The 18,169-nt window shown below is 37.6% G+C and overlaps 1 protein-coding gene across 2 annotated transcripts in view; it reads left to right on the forward strand.

Annotated features, from left to right (window-relative positions):
• Window positions 1-18,169, forward strand: part of Sln (Silnoon) — a 44,966-nt gene that overhangs the window by 17,787 nt on the left and 9,010 nt on the right. For both annotated transcript variants that reach the window (XM_067771542.1, XM_067771544.1), the window contains exon 3: window positions 14,876-16,130. In XM_067771542.1, coding sequence (XP_067627643.1) covers window positions 14,876-16,130 — 1,255 coding nt within the window. The remainder of the gene's footprint in view (window positions 1-14,875; window positions 16,131-18,169) is intronic.

Below are 18,169 nucleotides of genomic sequence, written 5' to 3' on the forward strand. Positions count from 1 at the left end.
ATGTGACCCGGTGTATGAAAAGGTGGCTTATGACTCAAAAAAGAAATTGCGAGAAACAGCTTTTAAAGATAAACAATGCATTTCTTCAGTTTCTTAGTAGTAGTAATTTTTTTTGACTCATAAGCCACCTTTTCATAGACCGGGTCACATATGTTTCTGGATTATTTTTTCTATACATCTGTTCTTCATTTAAAAGTATAAAAGCCTGCTTTTATACCTACATACATATGTAATTTATAGGTATTTGTATGTACATACATACATACACATATCTCCGCCTGGAAAAAATTTGTTTTCATTGCAAAACATGCCCGCTTCAAACTTAGGCCAACAATATTTGTGTTAGAACAAAAGACATATGTTCTTGAACTTCTACAGCTTCTTAAATACTATAAACCTACTCTGAATATATGTAAATGAATTTACTATCATTTTTTATTTATGTACATAGTTACATATATACATGTATACATATATATTGCCATGCCACCCAGCTGATTTCCTCACACAATTTTTTTGCAGTTGTCCGAGATTTTTTTTTTTCAAAATTCCACTTCACTGCCTAAATTGTTCTCAAATATTTTTCTGTTCTGCGCATGTTCAAAAACTTTGTCTGCACTGGCAATATTTTAAATTTCATTTTGTATTTACTTACATTTTTTTACCCAGCTGAGCAGAGCTCACAGAGTATATTAATTTTGTTCGCATAGCGGTACCCCGTAACGGTATAAACTAATCGAGATAGATATAGACTTCTATATATCAAAATGATCTGGGCGAAAAAAAAAATGTATTTAGCCATGCCCGTCCGTCCATCCGTAAACATGATAACTTGAGTAAATTTTGAGGTATCTTAATGAAATTTGGTATGTAAGTTCCTGGGCACTCATCTCAGATTGCTATTTAAAATGAACGAATTGGGACTATAACCACGCCCACTTTTTCGATATCGAAAATTTCGAAAAACCGAAAAAGTGCGATAATTCATTACCAAAGACGGATAAAGCGATGGAACTTGGTAGATGGGTTGACCTTATGACGCAGAATAGAAAATGGACAATGGGCGTGGCAACGCCCACTTTTAAAAGAAAGTAATTTAAAAGTTTTGCAAGCTGTAATTTGCCAGTCGCTGAAGATATCATTATGAAATTTGGCAGGAACGTTACTCCTATTACTATATAAGTGCTAAATAAAAATTAGTAAAATCGGATGACGAACAAGCCCACTCTTAAAAAAAAAAATTTTGCTTGTAAGAGTTAATCGGGGATTGCCCGTATGTATGAAAACATTTATTTCAAGCAATTTTTAATTTTTATAATTTATTTAATAATTTGGGAAAAATTTAAACAACGTGACATCAGGATGGACAAGGCGACAGCTGTTTCGATTATACCTTGTAAATGTCTTCAAAGCCTTTTCTCTCGGGAGTGGGATTCGAACCCGCACTCCTACGATAGTTGAAATGGTTACAAACGCATTCAGCTACGTCTCAGCTACGTGCCTTAGTTGTTGTAAAGTTTTTCCCAATTGCCTTCTTTTGCATATATTAATCTTCTACACATCACATACTTCGTATGTAATTATGTGTTGAAGTTATGCATGTTTGTAAGGCGGTTTCAGAGAAACTGGTATTGTTGCTGTTTTTGTTCTATTTATAGAACTACAACGAATTAACCAAATGTTGTCTCTTTGTAACCATTTCAACTATCGTAGGAGTGCGGGTTCGAATCTCACTCCCGGGAGAAAAGGCTTGAAGAGATTTACAAGGTATAATCGAAACAGCTGTCACCTTGTCCGTCCTGATGTCACGTTGTTTAAATTTTTCCCAAATTATTAAATAAATTATAAAAAAAAATTTAAGTAAAATTTTAACAAAAATTGAATATCTTTACAGTATATAAGTAAGTTATATCAAGATTCAACTCCAGCAATGATATGGTGCAACCAAATACAAAAATAAAAGAAAATATCAAAATGGGCGTGGCTCTGCCCTTTTTCATTTAATATGTCTAGAATACTTTTAATGCCATAAGTCGAACAAAAATTCACCCTTTCCTTGTGACTTTTGGTAAGGGCATAGCTTCTATGATAACTGTTTCCTGTGAAAATGGGTGAAATCGATTGAAGCCACGCCCAGTTTTTATACATAGTCGACAGTCTGTCCTTCCGCTCGACCGTTAACACAACAACTTGAGCAAACATCCATATATCTTTACTGAACTTAGTTCACGAATTTATCTGAACTCACTTTATCTTGGTATTAAAAATGGGCGAAATCCGCCTATGACCACGCCCACTTCTTCGATATCGAAAATTTTGAAAAATGAAAAAAATGCCATAATTCTATACCAAATATGAAAAAAGGGATGAAACATGGTGATTGGATTGGCTTTTTGACGCAAAATATAACTTTAGAAAATACTTTGTAAAATGGGTGTGACACCTACCATATCAAGTAGAAGAAAATGAAAAAGTTCTGCAGGGCGAAATCAAAAGCCCTTGGAATCATGGCAGGATTACTGTTCGTGGTATTACATATATAAATAAATTAGAGGTACCCGACTGATGATCCACATTTTGGTCGAAATCTCGAAAACGCCTTCGCATACACAACTAAGGGCCACTCCCTTTTAAAACCCTCATTAATACCTTTAATTTGATACCCATATCGTACAAACACATTCTAGAGTCACCCCAGTGCACCTTTATGGCGATATCTCTTAAACGCGTCCACCTATAGAACTAAAGTCCACTTCCTTTTAAAATACTCTTTAATACCTTTCCTTTGGTACCCATGTCATACAAACGATTTTCCCTTATTTTGTCTCCAAAGCTCTCAGCTGGGTATGTAATGTTCGGTTACATCCCAACTTAGCCTTCCTTGCTTGTTTCAGTTGCCTTTTCTACTTGCTATTTACTTTCATCAATTCCTCTGTTTTCTTTTGTTAATTTCCTTAAATTCACGTCCATTGACACCGTTGTTTTTTGGACATTGCATGCAAATAGAATTGAAAATATCGCAATTACGTACTGCTTATGTATACCTATATACATATACTCGTAATATATATGTACATCGCCCATTGCTCTGTGAAAATCATATTCTAGGGATCAAAATAAGAAACTTTGCCGAAGGAACCATACCTCTAAAACGAATTCTGATGTCCCCCCCTTTGGGTCGTAGGGGCAAATTTTGATAAATCCCACTTTGAAATGCCTATGTTTTTTCTTTTTGGAGTTTATTTTTCTCTTTAGAAATTTATTTAGTCAGAACAAATGAAAAAATTAATTTAACTTAGTAATAGAAAAGAAATTAAAAAAAAAATTATTAGAAATTAGCGTTTTTACAACCCTCTTTTAAAACCAAGGCATCACTGTGATGCATTTGCATGTCGTAAACATAGTTGTGTGGGTTTTTTATTCAAACGTTTTAAAAAATGAAGGTATCACTGTGACCCAATTGCAGATCGTAAAATTGCTTGTGTTGTTTTTTTAAGCCACCACAAGACACAGCAGGTAGAATTGAAATTGCCCCTACCCAAAAGTTCGACCCAAAGGGGGGGGGGGGGCATCAGAGTTCGTTTTAGAGGTATGGTTCCTTCGGCAAAGTTTCTTATTTTGATCCCTAGAATACGATTTTCACAGAGCAATGAGCGATTTTTAAATCGGCCCGCCCTAGTACATACATACATTAAATTCGTCATCAGTACTTTCGATGTAGGTGGTGCGCTAGGTTAGGTTCATGGCTCTTGAGCTGAATGGTGTTAATTGGAAATCAGTTGGGCTTATTTTTGTTGCAGCGTTTATATGAAATCAAAGTTAACTCCGAAATTAGGTTAGGTTAGGACTGAATCTGTCCTTACTGTAAACTAAATTTTTTTGACGACCAAACGAAATCAGGTACCAGGACTTATTTTATAGAATAACTCCGCCCTCTTGGCAAATACTAGAAGTTTTATGGGACCTAGCTTTATTGCTGCTTCGAGATCTGGCAACTCTGCTACCCCTAATAACTAGAGCCTTGACCTGTGAGCGCAGGATACGAACACAGAACGTGCTCAACCATTTCTTCTGGCAGCTAGCACTTCTTACACTTGCTGTTACTGACATGACCTAACTTATAAGCGGTTGAAGGTAGAAGGCAGTTTCCAGTCTGTGAGTCTAATATCGTAGGCTTTGCACATGATCTTAGACATTTTGCAGCCCCGCGCTTTTGTCAACGGCTTTCCTGCTTGATGGTTCATATGCAGCTCCTGTCTTCTTTTAATTTCTCCCAAACGGATTGAGACGTCTATTGTCGTTTCAGCGAGTGTTGCACGCTCCTTTGCCTACCCATTAGCCTTTTCTTACCTTCTATCTGAATAAAGATGTATGGTCCGGCCTAAGCGAAGTTTTTTCAATGCTTCTTTCCTTCAATGCTTCGATTGATAACATTTGTTATCGATAGCAATTCTGTAACTCGTCTATATCTCATCGATGGCGCATGCATATATCAAACCGATCACTTATTCATAACAAATCGTTACATTTTTCATATCAATCAACAAATTTTCGATAACAAATCCATATCTTTTCTATAACTTTTTGATAACATATTGTGACGAATATTAACGTCACTAATTGATACTCACCATCAGCCGAAGAAGTACTCACATATACATACGCATATGGCTATGCGAGAAAATATAAACTACAAATATACATGTACATATATGGCTGGTAACCAGGCGTGAAGTTCGCGAAGTTACTAGACCTTAGGAGAAATGGGTGAACGAGGCAACAGAGAGTATAAAAGCAGCGCAAGCTGAGGCATGACTAACCAGTTTGATTTAAACACGCTATCAGTTGCGAAGTGAAGTTTAATTGTGAAGTATAATTGTACTACTCCCAACGTAGTCTAATAAAGACCATTTTGCAATACAGAATATTGGAGTTATTTATTCAACAGTTTAGCGATTCGAACGTTAGCAGAAGGGTTGGAATAAGCGGATTTTTCCCCGAAATTCCTTACAATATTAATAACTTTTCGCTAAATCAGCGATAATATTTCGATAGCAAATCCATAAATTTTCGATAACCTTTTGAAAACATATCGATATTTTTTCGATAGATTATCGAAAAACTTTTTGATAACAAACCGATAACTCGTGATTCAAAAAACGGAAACTCACTGATAACCTTCACTGTTGTTAGCAAATTTATCACATTTCGATAACTAAACTATAACTCGTCGATAACACACCTAAATTAAACCGATTGCCGGTCGATAACAAACCGATTAATCATCGGTAACCAATTGATAGCGCACCTTCCCTTAATTTGCTGTGTTATGATTTCGCTCTTATATAAAAGGTCTAGTCAGGGCAGACTAAAAGATAGGTTTTCCTTTAATATTTTATAGGCCGGTTTAATCCTTAAAAGCATACCTGCGGTAGTGCGAGGCTTCGCGTTGCGTTTAAACACAATTATATAAAGATCAAAACGCACTAGAAAAGCCTTGGTCTAAAAATATGACAATAAATTATCTAATTAATTAACAAGAGATAATAGATAATTGATAAGACATTTGAGTCAGTTATAACAAGTAAGGCAAGCTAAGTTCGGGTGTAACCGAACATTACATACTCAGCTGCCAAATTACAGCTTAAAACTTTTAAATTACCTTCTTTTAAAAGTAGGCGGTGCCATGCCCATTGTCCAAAATTTTACTAATATTCTATTCTGCGTCATAAGGTCAACCCACCTATCAAGTTTCATCGCTTTATCCGTCTTTGGTAATGAATTATTGCACTTTTTCGGTTTTTCGAAATTTCCGATATCGAAAAATTGGGCGTGGTTATAGTCCGATTTCGTTATTTTCATACAGCGATCTGAGATGAGTGGAACTAGAGGTTTACGCCGATCACTTTATCGGCGGCGGCGGCGTACGCTCTATTATATACCGGCGGCGGCGTCGTGAGCGGCGCGCCGACGTACGCCGGTGTTCTTACTTTTCTTGATTTTTCTATTTAAAAAAAATACTTAGGAAAGGTTTTGTTTGTATGTCTTTAAGGAAATTAACGTTTTGGCCATTTCGGAAAGATATTAGGTTTTTGTCCCAAAATCTCGCAGATCTTTCAAAAATTTTCAGGAGTAGCTCTTTGCGGAGGGATTGTCCCTCGTTCACTTACTCCAGAGAGGCTTCGGACCTAAACCCGGTATTTGGAATTGGTACTGCTGCGTCTGCTGAAGAGAAATGGAGATACATAAAATGGTCACACTTTTGTCTGTATATCTGGTGCAAAGCGTAGTTTCAGCTGGCGTTAACTCCTAATAATCGTCGCAAACACAATTTCTTTAAATCATTTGTGGCTCCTTGGCTGTCACGCACAAAGGCGACTTACGGTTGCTATTAATGGTCTATTAATACTCAGGACTCTCGTTGCGCATGGCGCCTCCAGTTTTTTCGGCTGTTTTTAAGAGCTACAATTCCCGATGTGCGAACAGTAGCAATCCCGACCACCAGTCGCTCCCACGCCTCCTGCCCTCACACCATATGCCAGCACAGAAGCTATAGGACTGTGACTTCGAACTCATATCTTCGTCGACGTCACTTTCCTAGAAGATCTAGGTGTAGCTCCGAAGACTTTATAACGGATGTTTTTGTCCCGCTATGCTGCCTAGCTACAACAGAGGGACAAACATAGCTAAATAAATTTATTTTTTTCGCCCAGATCATTTTGATATATAGAAGTCTATATCTATCTCGATTAGTTTATGCCGTTACGGGGTACCGTTATGCGAACAAAATTAATATACTCTCTTAGCTGTGCTCAGCTGAGTATAAAAACAGATTAACGCTTTCTTGAACTGCAGTGCATTATTTATTTGCCGTATTCTAGTTGGAAGGAAGTTCAAAAGACGGATCGAAGTGACGAAGAATTGCCATTGAGAAACTAACATACGATATTTAACATGCGTGAGAAGCATTGACCTTGTTGAATGAAGAAATTGAAGCCTTCGAAATAGGTAATGAGGTTCTTTGGTTTAAATTATCTTATGTAAGGTAGTAAGAGTTCTAACCTTTAGAAGGTCGTCAAAGGATATGTCTAGCAAGTCTTCAGAGACTTGATCAAGCCTATTCAGGCTATATACATATCTGGCAATGTTATTGTAAGGAACATTTAACTTCTTTTTGCTCGCATAGCCACAGCTAGAAAAAATCTCACAGCCATAAAGAACCGTAGGTATTAAGTAAATAAAAGTAATCGTATACGTAGCGGGGTGAACTGTGTAAACCAGAATGCTCCGTACACTTTTCCTACCGTACTAAAGATATGGTCTTTCCATGTCAATATTTTGTTAAAAACTATACCAAGATTTCTTGTCGTGTCAACATATTCTATAACAGAGTTTTCGAACATAATATTATCTAAGGCATTTGCAGCGAGCGGCTTTCTACGAATGACGATATATTTCGACTTTCTAGGATTTAGACTTAAGCCGTTCATAGAAGCCATACACCTATTTGGCCCAGATCGTGATTCAAGTTACTTATACATAAAGTGGTACAATCTACAGGACAGCACGTACACAATTGAACATCGTCAGCGTAGACGTGGACGTCGCAATACTTGAGAACACTAGGCAGGACATTAATGTACAATACAAATAACAAAGGACCCAGGATTGAACCTTGACTTCTACTATCTACACATACTGTCTGGGATCTGTCGTCTAGATAAGAACTGATATCTTTTGCGAAAAAGGCAATATTCCCATCGTTCGACCTTGACTTCTGTATCGTGTTGAACAAATTTAAAATGTTTATGTGAATGTTTATGACATACTCCTAAATGCAATTAGTTACTTTTTATTTACTTTTTGTTTAAGCTTTGACTCTCCTCTTGATGAGTTCATTTATTTATTTATTGATTCATTGGGCGGCGCTGCAATGGTGAGGCGCTTTGCTATTAAATCGATTAAACAAAAAGTGAAGTAAATTGTATGCAATTTAAGTAATTGATTGAGTGCGGGTAACTGCATATTTATTTATGAAGCCAGTCGTTTATTGCATACATTTTATACTTATTCATATGTACAGTGACAGACGAAAAAATAACACCATAGCACAAACATTTTAAAAGGAATTGTTATATGATCAAACAATGGTCGAATTAGAAAGCTTTTTAATCAAAACATCCAAAATATCACCCTTTACCAGTTGCCACTGAGCAGTCGAATTCTATTTGTCGAGCATCATATATATTGTAACGAAGTTCGGACTATTCCGCTTATTTGTAACCTTCTGCTAACGTTCGAATCACTAAACTGTTGAATAAATAACTCCAATATTCAATAATGCAAAATGGTCTTTATTAGAATACTTTCACAATAACACGTCTACGCTTAAATCAAACTGATCCCATGCCTCAGCTGGCGCTGCTTTTATACTCTGCGGTTTCCTCGTTTGCATATTTCTAGGCGTTTCTAGAATTTACTATTTGTTTACCAGCTATAAACTCACCAGCTATAACTACAGATGCACTATTATAGCTTCTCGCATAGCCATATGCGCGTGTATATGTAAGTATACTTCCATCGATGATTGCCTACTTTTGGGAGTATCTCAGATATATGCAAGTGTTTGTGCGTTTCTCTCCGCTGCTTGTATGGACATAATGATTGATTTGTTTATGTGCATACAAGTCACTGCTCAGTATGGGCTTAGAGATGATAGTATCCCTTGGTGTTGCTAATATTCGTCACAATATTATTTCTAATTGCTGTTTTTATGTACGGGTCCCTTTTACGCTCTTATTTGGAATCCAAATCTATAAATAAAGTTTTGGTTGTAAAGCTGGAGATTCGAGCTATTAGCGAGCTTTGGGCAATTTTGGTCATAGTGCTTTTGTTTAGCTATATTTTACAAAAATAATTTGTTAAAAATAAACGATTGTGAGCACACAAAGAAATCTATTTGTACTAGGGCACTATTGTGAATATTTGCACTGCATTACAGGCAGTTGCTATTATACGCTAGGTGGCAGCGCAAGCTTTAAGTTAATAGAACAGCTGCTTTCTGTCGATATTTGATAAGAGACTTATATCGGTTGCACAAGATGCGCACGGGTCAGGCTCGTATATATTAATTCTAATTGCTGTTTTTATGTACGGGTCCCTTTTTCGCCTTATTTGGAATCCAAGTCTATAAATAAAGTAAAGATGGAGACTCGGGCTATTAGCGAATAAAGTAAAGATGGAGATTCGGGCTATTAGCGAGCTTTGAGCAATTTTGGTCGTAGTGCTTTTGTTTAGCTATATTTTATAAAAATAATTTGTTAAAAATAAACGATTGTGAGCACACAAAGAAATCTATTTGTAATATGGCACTATTGTGAATATTTGCACTGTATTACCGGCAGTTGATACCATACGCCAGATGGCAGCGCAAAATGTAAGCTTTAATTGATTGATAGAACAGCCGATTTCTGTTGATGTTTGATAAGATATATTGGTTGCGCAAGATGCGCACGGGTCCGGCTCGTTTTTAAATAATTTCCGGGGACGCTGTTTGGTAGCTCATTGGGGGCTATACCTATCTATCCCTATCTCTGTCTCTATCCATGCACCTTTATCGCTATCTCTTTTATTTGATTTCCACTGCTCCGCATGCGCATTTCAATGTGCTCTCATCCAGCAGCAGTCCAACATTCTAAGTGTCTGCACATTAGGGGAACTAAATTCCTTAAGGAAAAATAGTTTTTTTTAAGTGGGTTCGCCCCTCGGCAGTGTTTGGCAGAATGTATTTCTGCCATGAAAAGTGTGTCAGTGAGGATTCATGTTCGTCAGCTATTCGTACTGCTACTACAACAATATCATATGCATAGCCGACAATTTGCGTTTCTCCAGGAAGGTTTCTCCAGGTCATACATCGCATTCCCAGGCGTTGGCCCTAGAACATATCCCTAAAATGTGCTTTCTTGGTTCCTCATCTGTGTCAAAGAAGTGTACTCTGTCACTAAAATAGCTGCCAATTATTCTGCACAGGTAATCCAAAGTATATAAGCCACCTGGGCTTGCCAGGGTCTGCTGCAGACGTTCACTAGTAATACACTGAGGAATCTTTCCTATCGAATGCAACATACAAAGTTGCCTGTATAAGGATGACTAGTCGGAAATCTTACCAAGTTTCAGCAAAAGTACCAGTCTTTTTCATGAGCGGGGGAAAACGCCCTCTAGGATACAGGCGCTGAGGAGAGCTATAAATACGTATGCTCTAGACCTTATCGCTGATTTAAGTGCTATACTTGGCACTCCACCCGGTCCTGGAGACTTAATATCCCCAACTCTTCGTGTTGCATCTAGTACCTCCTGCTCTATTATTTCTAGGATTTCCATACCTTCGAGGTCTTCACTTTTATATGTCCAGTAATCTTGTGCCGGAAAGTGAGTTCCTACGATTATTCTCATTATAATCGGGTATGTAGGCTGCCCTGATTTCCGGCCTTTAATTTTCGCCACCACCGTTATGTAAGCCAATCCCTAAGGATCAAGTTCGGCACTATCCATCAGTTTCTTGAAGCACGCTCTCTTGCTCTTTTTTTATAGTATTTTTAAGCGCCGTTTTTTGGGCTATGTAAGTATTGTGTAGAACATCATATCGTGGCGACGAGCGTGCCTTGTGTGCACTTCGTCGTGCTTTGTGGCATTTTCTACGCTCCTCCGCTATTTCCTCGTTCCGCCAATATACCGGAGTCCGATTTAATTTAGCGCGACTTCTGGGTATGGCAGCATCACACGCCATACTTAAGGACTTATGTAGATATTTGAACCGACAGATCTTCCGCATATGTCCTTCGTATTTTGGCATCATTCAATACAACATCAAATGCTTCTGGTTCAAAACGGTGTTGTTTTCATCTTCTTCTTTGCAGATCCTATCCCTACCTTTATCAGTATCTTTATCCCAATCCCTGTCCATATCTCTATCCCCCGTCCTAAACCCTATTCCTATTTCTAACGTAACATATTCCTATTTCTAACCCTTCCCTATTTCTAACCTTATTCCTATCCCTTTACCTATCCACACTCCTCTCTTTCTCACTTCTAAATTATTATAATTTCCAAACAATGAAGTTTAGATTACTGTTGCTATTTTTTGGTCGCCGCTGTAAGCTAATATTAAAAGGTATGAAATTCGCTTGAGTTCAGGAATAAAAGTATAAAAAGGATTGTTTGGTCCGTCTTTTTACTTCCTTTATATTAGGTCGGTTGAATGTTTGTCCGCTTTTCATACAAATCTTGCAATCGATTTTTAAGTAACTTTTCATTGAGCTACAAACGTGAAACTTTACATATAGTTTAGAACACCGTGACAATGCAACAAAAGGAAAAAAAATCCATTAGGTGGCGCACGGATCGAAATAATTAGATAAGAATTTGAAAATTTTCAAACCAGCTTTTAAGTAACTTCTCGATGAGCTAGAGACTTGAAATTTCAAACTTAATTCAGAGGTCGATGACAACCGATGACGCGATACAAAAAGATTCGCTAGCGGGCGCACGGGATGAGATATTTAGAAAAATCGTATGAAACGGAGGAATTTCGGGACTGATTTTTATGTAAGTTCTCACTGAGCTACAACTGTAAAACTTCACAGATAGGATTTGACGCCGAGAAAATTTAAGAAAAAGAGAAACAAATTCCGTTAGGTGCCGAACGGATCGAAATATTTAGATAAGCATTTGGAAATTTGGTGTTTTAAGATCGATTTTTAAGTAACTTCTAACATGAAACCTCAGAGATAGGTTAAGACACCGTGACAAAGGAACAAAAGGAGAAAACAATTCCGTTAGGTGGCGCACGGATCGAAAACATTAGATAATAATTTGGAAATTTGAAACCGGGTTTTAAGTAACTTCTCGTTGAGCTAGAGGCAAAAAATTTAGAGCTTAATTCAGAGGTCGATGAGAGCCGATGACACAATACAAAAAGTTTCGCTAGGGGGCGCACAAACGGAACGGAGGGAATTTTGGGTTTGATTTTTATGTAAGTTCTCATTGAGCTACAAGCGTAAAACTTAACAGATAAGTTAAGACACCGAGAAAATGTAAAAAAAGGAGAAAATATAAATAAAATAAAAACATTTTAAGCACTTCCTTTATATAAATGGACAAAAACCAGCAAAAAATGTCTCCTTATATGAATACATATTCTTGCTAAACTTTGATTTTTAAATTTTGACATAGAAATTGCAAAAATATTTATGAGAAGTAAAAATATAAAGGGGGAGCGCAATTGATTGACTAATAATATCTCCTTTCCTACCAACTTTCCAATCCACTTTTATATTTTTACTTCTCATAAATATTTTTGCAATTTCTATGTCAAAATTTAAAAATCAAAGTTTAGCAAGAATATGTATTTATATAAGGAGACATTTTTCGCTGAATTTTGTCCATTTATATAAAGGAAGTGCTTAAAATTTTTTTTATTTTATTTTAATTATCTTCTATAAACACAATATTTGTAATGAAAATATCGCTTTGCGTGTTCTCAATTTATTTATGTCATGTAAACACCGCGATGTACTTCATTTCATTAAAGAATTATTAGTTTGAAAAGGCAATTTGTTCTTTTTCGTGGCACTTGGAGTCATGAGCAGATTAATTGCTATGCAAAATTTCCTTTGTCTCCAACTGGCGCTGATGCGCGGTTTTGATACCCCAAATTGTTCATTTAATCAACGGAAATTTTGAAATTTTGAACGTCGAATTTTTAAATTTTAGTATGACATCTTTGTCTCAATCCATCTATGTATGTATGTATGCCGCTGAGTTTAGCTAGCTGAAATGCTAATTAGGCTTAAATTCCTCCATCACTCATGCAACATTAGAAGCCAACAAGCCAGTGATGGTGATTGAGCTATGAGCCTTGAAAGCCGCCTAGAACTTTACGAAGACGCTATGCTATTCCCGGTGCTTTCTGCTTGCACTAATTCTGGATAGCGAAGAAGAATTTACCGCAAGTGCACTTAACTTTAAGCACATCCAGTTCAAACCCTTCCGGTTTAAGTCCTGGAGAGAAATAAAACAAGTTCATAGAGGCTCACGCAAGACCTACCTACTCAGTGCAACCAGAGCTCCTTGCATAATCCCGTTGGGACACATACCAGATACCAACATCGCTATCTCATATGCAAATGACTACACTCTGACCCTATTCCTGTTGAGTTGATGATTTGTTGTCTAGTACTCAAAACTAAAGCAATAATGGTAAGCCACCGCTTTACGGAGTCTCCTTCCATTGATATACTTATATACCTTACTGCTAGTGTAAAGTTCAGATAAGCGGTGCTGAATGGGCTTATTGAACGGATGTGCACCCTGAATTATTCAGTCGTAACTTGCATGAACGGCCAGTAGTCATTCCAAAGACTTTAAAACTACGGACGGAAAACTGATTTACTATTGAATGAAGTTTTCCTTAAGGGAATACAAACCCTAAACATACAATCCAGTATTAGGTCATCCCGTTCGTTCTTCCATAAGAAAGACGCTCTTTACAGAAGCTTTTACAGAATAAAGAGGAATTTATTGATCACACCATGTCTTGGAGTGTCGACGAAGAGACAGGGATTTCTGGGAAACCTTTTCTCTGTTTTTCGTGTTTATAAGAAAAATAAAGTGGTTCAATACGAATTATTAAAAAAGATCTCATATTAAACGAATATGCCCCACCCACACATTTTGAGGGCATTCGCAGTGGACCTTATGTCTCTCCGGGAACAAGTATAGAATAACAGCGCATGCCCGGGCTCTCAACATATTTAGTTCAAGGTTTTTTCGCGACGGATGAGGCCGAAAAACTACTTAATGCACCATCGTGGTTGCTGTCGTAGCAACCGTATTTCGTAGAATAAAAACGTCCATATTTTGGAATCGTTGCCTACTCAGGGACCGCTTCTCTATTGCCTAATGTCATCTCTAAGACAGCACCTTGTAATGCGCTGCAGGTGGCGTGGGATTTGGAATCGGTTCTCTATGGCAGTCAGCATGTCCGCCAAGCACAAGTCTAAATCTAAGTTTTTGTAGCGATAAGGACACTCCCTTGTGGCCTTGGGGAGTGTTATCGATGTTGATTGTCCTTTGCCGGATGCAGATCCGGTACGTTCCGGTAACAAGCACCATAAAGGTACTAGCCCGACCATCTCGGGAACGATTTGGTATGACCACATGCAACCTTCTAGGCCACAACGTCCTCCCCCCCCCCCCCCCCCCCCCTACTTGATACCTACTTTGAAGGAAGTATCGACTACTGAGGCTAATATCACCTTGTTTAGGCTGTCACTTCGAAAGGGCCCTATCTCAGAGAACTTAAGAAAAACGTCCTACATCAGAATTGGTTTAAAGAACGCCCTAGTTCAATTATTTGTTTGTTCGGACACATTACAATACATTGAGTTCATACTGAATGAATACGAATTGCGAAATAGGGCGCTATTCAATGAAGTTTTGATATAGGGCTTTTTTGAAAGAGACTTTCGACTAAGACATTCCTGAAACAAGGTCTGCTGTAGGTCACTATTCAAGAGTTTGCTGTGATATTCGGCTTTTTAAGTAACAGCCGTGATAGCGTTATATTTCACCCAGCATTCGATATATTGATGGTCACTGCCACGTAGTTCAAGACCTGCTTGCCATCAGATATTGAGTTTAGAGATTATTCTAAAAACTTATGCAGCGCAAGTGTTGAGCTAAAACGTCCATCGCCCAATGCTATATCCGAACATTCATGATTTGTAGTTATTAGACAATTAAATTTAATATTTCATTAATTTTAACTTAAATTGAAAATTTTGTTCTAATCTTTATCACCTTTATTTTCTTTTAGAATTCACGGGGATCGTTACAAGGCACGAGTGAATCGTACCCAACTGGTAGAGTCCAGCACCAGTCGGGAGGGTTCATTCTCTCATCCACGGAAGAGCGCGTTGGCGAATGTGGCGTTTACATCACCGACAAACATAATCATCAGTTGTACGCCACCGATATACCACCCTCGCCGCCACCATCGCTTATCGGCCATTCATGTGAAATACCAACGACTGTTTCATGCTCTCAACCCGCCCCGCCATCATTGCTCACCGAATGTCAGCAATCGACTGGTTCACTCTTCTCAGTCGTCTCGGCACCACCGGTACCGCTTGCCGAGCTTGACGTCGTTAAACAAGTTGATGCACTCAATAGTGCTGGCCTCGCCAAAGTCATCGGCATTACACCGGGACTCGGTCTACAAGCGGGCATTGGTTTGGGCTTGTCAACGTTGGGTGGCAGTGCGCATAATGCTTTTTCTACAACATCAATGGATGCAGCAACGGCAGCAACAATACTGGCAGCGGGTGGAGCAATTGGCTGCACAATGGATGGCACAGCCACTATCGCTGGCACCACAACGCATGGCATACAACGTCGACCCGCCACATTGCCAATTAATGCACCCTATTGCCCGGCGCCAACTAGTCGCACATTGCATGCCAGCCTGCTGGAACATCAAATCACTGAAATTGATGAAGACGATAATGAAAATCTGTTGACTGTCTCTAGTATTACGGCGCGTCCTTTAATTGCTAAATCGCGTGAAATATGTTCAAATCGACAGCTACAGCTGATTGAACAATCTGCCAAACGTGTAGGCAAACAGGCACGACGTGCTAACGCATCCATACGTGCCGCCGACGGCAAGGTTGCCGATACGGATCAGTGCATTGCGGGCAAGCGCACCACATCTGCTTCATCACGTTCCTCGGTTAATGCAGATCCACCAGATGGTGGCTATGGTTGGTTTATTGTTTTTGGCGCCTTTTCTGTGCAATTTTGGGTTGCAGGTTTGGTTAAGTCTTATGGTGTGCTTTATGTGGAAATTATGGAAACATTTCCGAGCTCTACGGCAACGGTGGCATCTTGGATACCAGCTATACTCTCGGCGTTATGCTTAGTTTTGGCACCGGTGTCGAGTGCGCTATGCCAGCGCTTCTCTTGTCGTTCAGTGGTTTTTGTTGGTGGTCTATTTTGTGCGCTGGGTCTAACGCTAAGCTATTTTGCTACAAGTTTGCTGCATTTGCTGATAACTTTTGGAGTTTTGACTGGTAAGTTTGAAGCAGTGATGTTTTTGTCGGTGCAGTGAAATAACGCCCGCGGGCTTAAATAAGTTCCCCTAAATTTTTTGTTTAATTGACTTTATCCTACTCTACCTTTATTACCTCATTCAGTTTTCTACATAAATTTGTTTAATATAACTTCACTTTATTTTATTTCAATGAAATTTTTTTAATTTCATTAAATTTTTTTTTTTTATTGCCCTTTGCTTTATTTTATAATTTATAACATTTGTTTTTTATTTCATTTTATTATATTTTATTTTGTTTTATTTTATATAGTTTGTTTTTATTAACTTTTATTTATTTTTTCTTTTGATTTTTATTTCTTTCTTATTTTCTTTTACTTTACTTTATTTTATAATTTGTTTTTCATTTAATTTTATTTTATGTTGTTTTTTGTTTTATTTCATTATATTTTATTTTGTGTTGTTTTTATACTCAGTTGAGCAGAGCTCACAGAGTATATTAAGTTTGATTTGATAGCGGTTGGTTGTACATATATAAAGGAATCGAGATAGATATAGACTTCCATATATCAAAATAATCAGGATCGAAAAAAAATTTGATTGAGCCATGTCCGTCCGTCCGTCCGTTAACACGATAACTTGAGTAAATTTTGAGGTATCTTGATGAAATTTGGTATGTAGGTTCCTGAGCACTCATCTCAGATCGCTATTTAAAATGAACGATATTGGACTATAACCACGCCCACTTTTTCGATATCGAAAATTTCGAAAACCCGAAAAAGTGCGATAATTCATTACAAAAGACAGGAAAGCGACGAAACTTGGTAGATGAGTTGAACTTATGACGCAGAATAGAAAATTAGTAAAATTTTGGACAATGGGCGTGGCACCGCCCACTTTTAAAATAAAGTAATTTAAAACTTTTGCAAGCTGTAATTTGGCATTCGTTGAAGATATCATGATGAAATTTGGCAGGAATGTTACTCCTCTTACTATATGTACGCTTAATAAAAATTAGCAAAATCGGAGAAGGACCACGCCCACTTTTAAAAAAAAATTTTTTTAAAATAAAATTTTAACAAAAAATTTAATATCTTTACAGTATATAAGTAAATTATGTCAACATTCAACTCCAGTAATGATATGGTGCAACAAAATACAAAAATAAAAGAAAATTTCAAAATGGGCGTGGCTCCGCCCTTTTTCATTTAATTTGTCTAGGATACATTTAACGCCATAAGTCGAACAAAAATTAACCAATCCTTTTGAAATTTGGTAGGGGCATAGATTTTATGACGATGACTGTTTTCTGTGAAAATGGGCGAAATCGGTTGATGCCACGCCCAGTTTTTATACACAGTCGTCCGTCTGTCCTTCCGCATGGCCGTTAACACGATAACTTGAGCAAAAATCGACATATCTTTAATGAACTTAGTTCACGTGCTTACTTGAACTCATTTTATCTTGGTATGAAAAATGAACGAAATCCGACTATGACCACGCCCATTTTTTGATATCGAAAATTACGAAAAATGAAAAAAATGCCATAATTCTATAAAAAATACGAAAAAGGGATGAAACATGGTAAGGTAATTGGATTGTTTTATTGACGCGAAATATAACTTTAGAAAAAACTTTATAAAATAGTTGTGACACCTACCATATTAAATAGAAGAAAATGAAAAAGTTCTGCAGGGCGAAATAAAAAACCTTTAAAATCTTGGCAGGTATTACATATATAAATAAATTAGCGGTATCCAACAGATGATGTTCTGGGTCACCCTGGTCCACATTTTGGTCGATATCTGGAAAACGCCTTCATATATACAACTACCACCACTCCCTTTTAAAACTCTCATTAATACCTTTAATTTGATACCCATATCGTACAAACTCATTCTAGAGTCACCCCTGGTCCACCTTTATGGCGATATCTCGAAAAGGCGTCCACCTATAGAACTAAGCCCCACGCCCTTTTAAAATACTCATTAACACCTTTCATTTGATACCCTTATCGTACAAACATATTCTAAAGTCACCCCTGGTCCACCTTTATGACGA

This window comes from Eurosta solidaginis, chromosome 3 (genome assembly GCF_040869045.1).
Source record: "Eurosta solidaginis isolate ZX-2024a chromosome 3, ASM4086904v1, whole genome shotgun sequence".
Classification (NCBI taxonomy): Eukaryota; Metazoa; Arthropoda; class Insecta; order Diptera; family Tephritidae; genus Eurosta; species Eurosta solidaginis.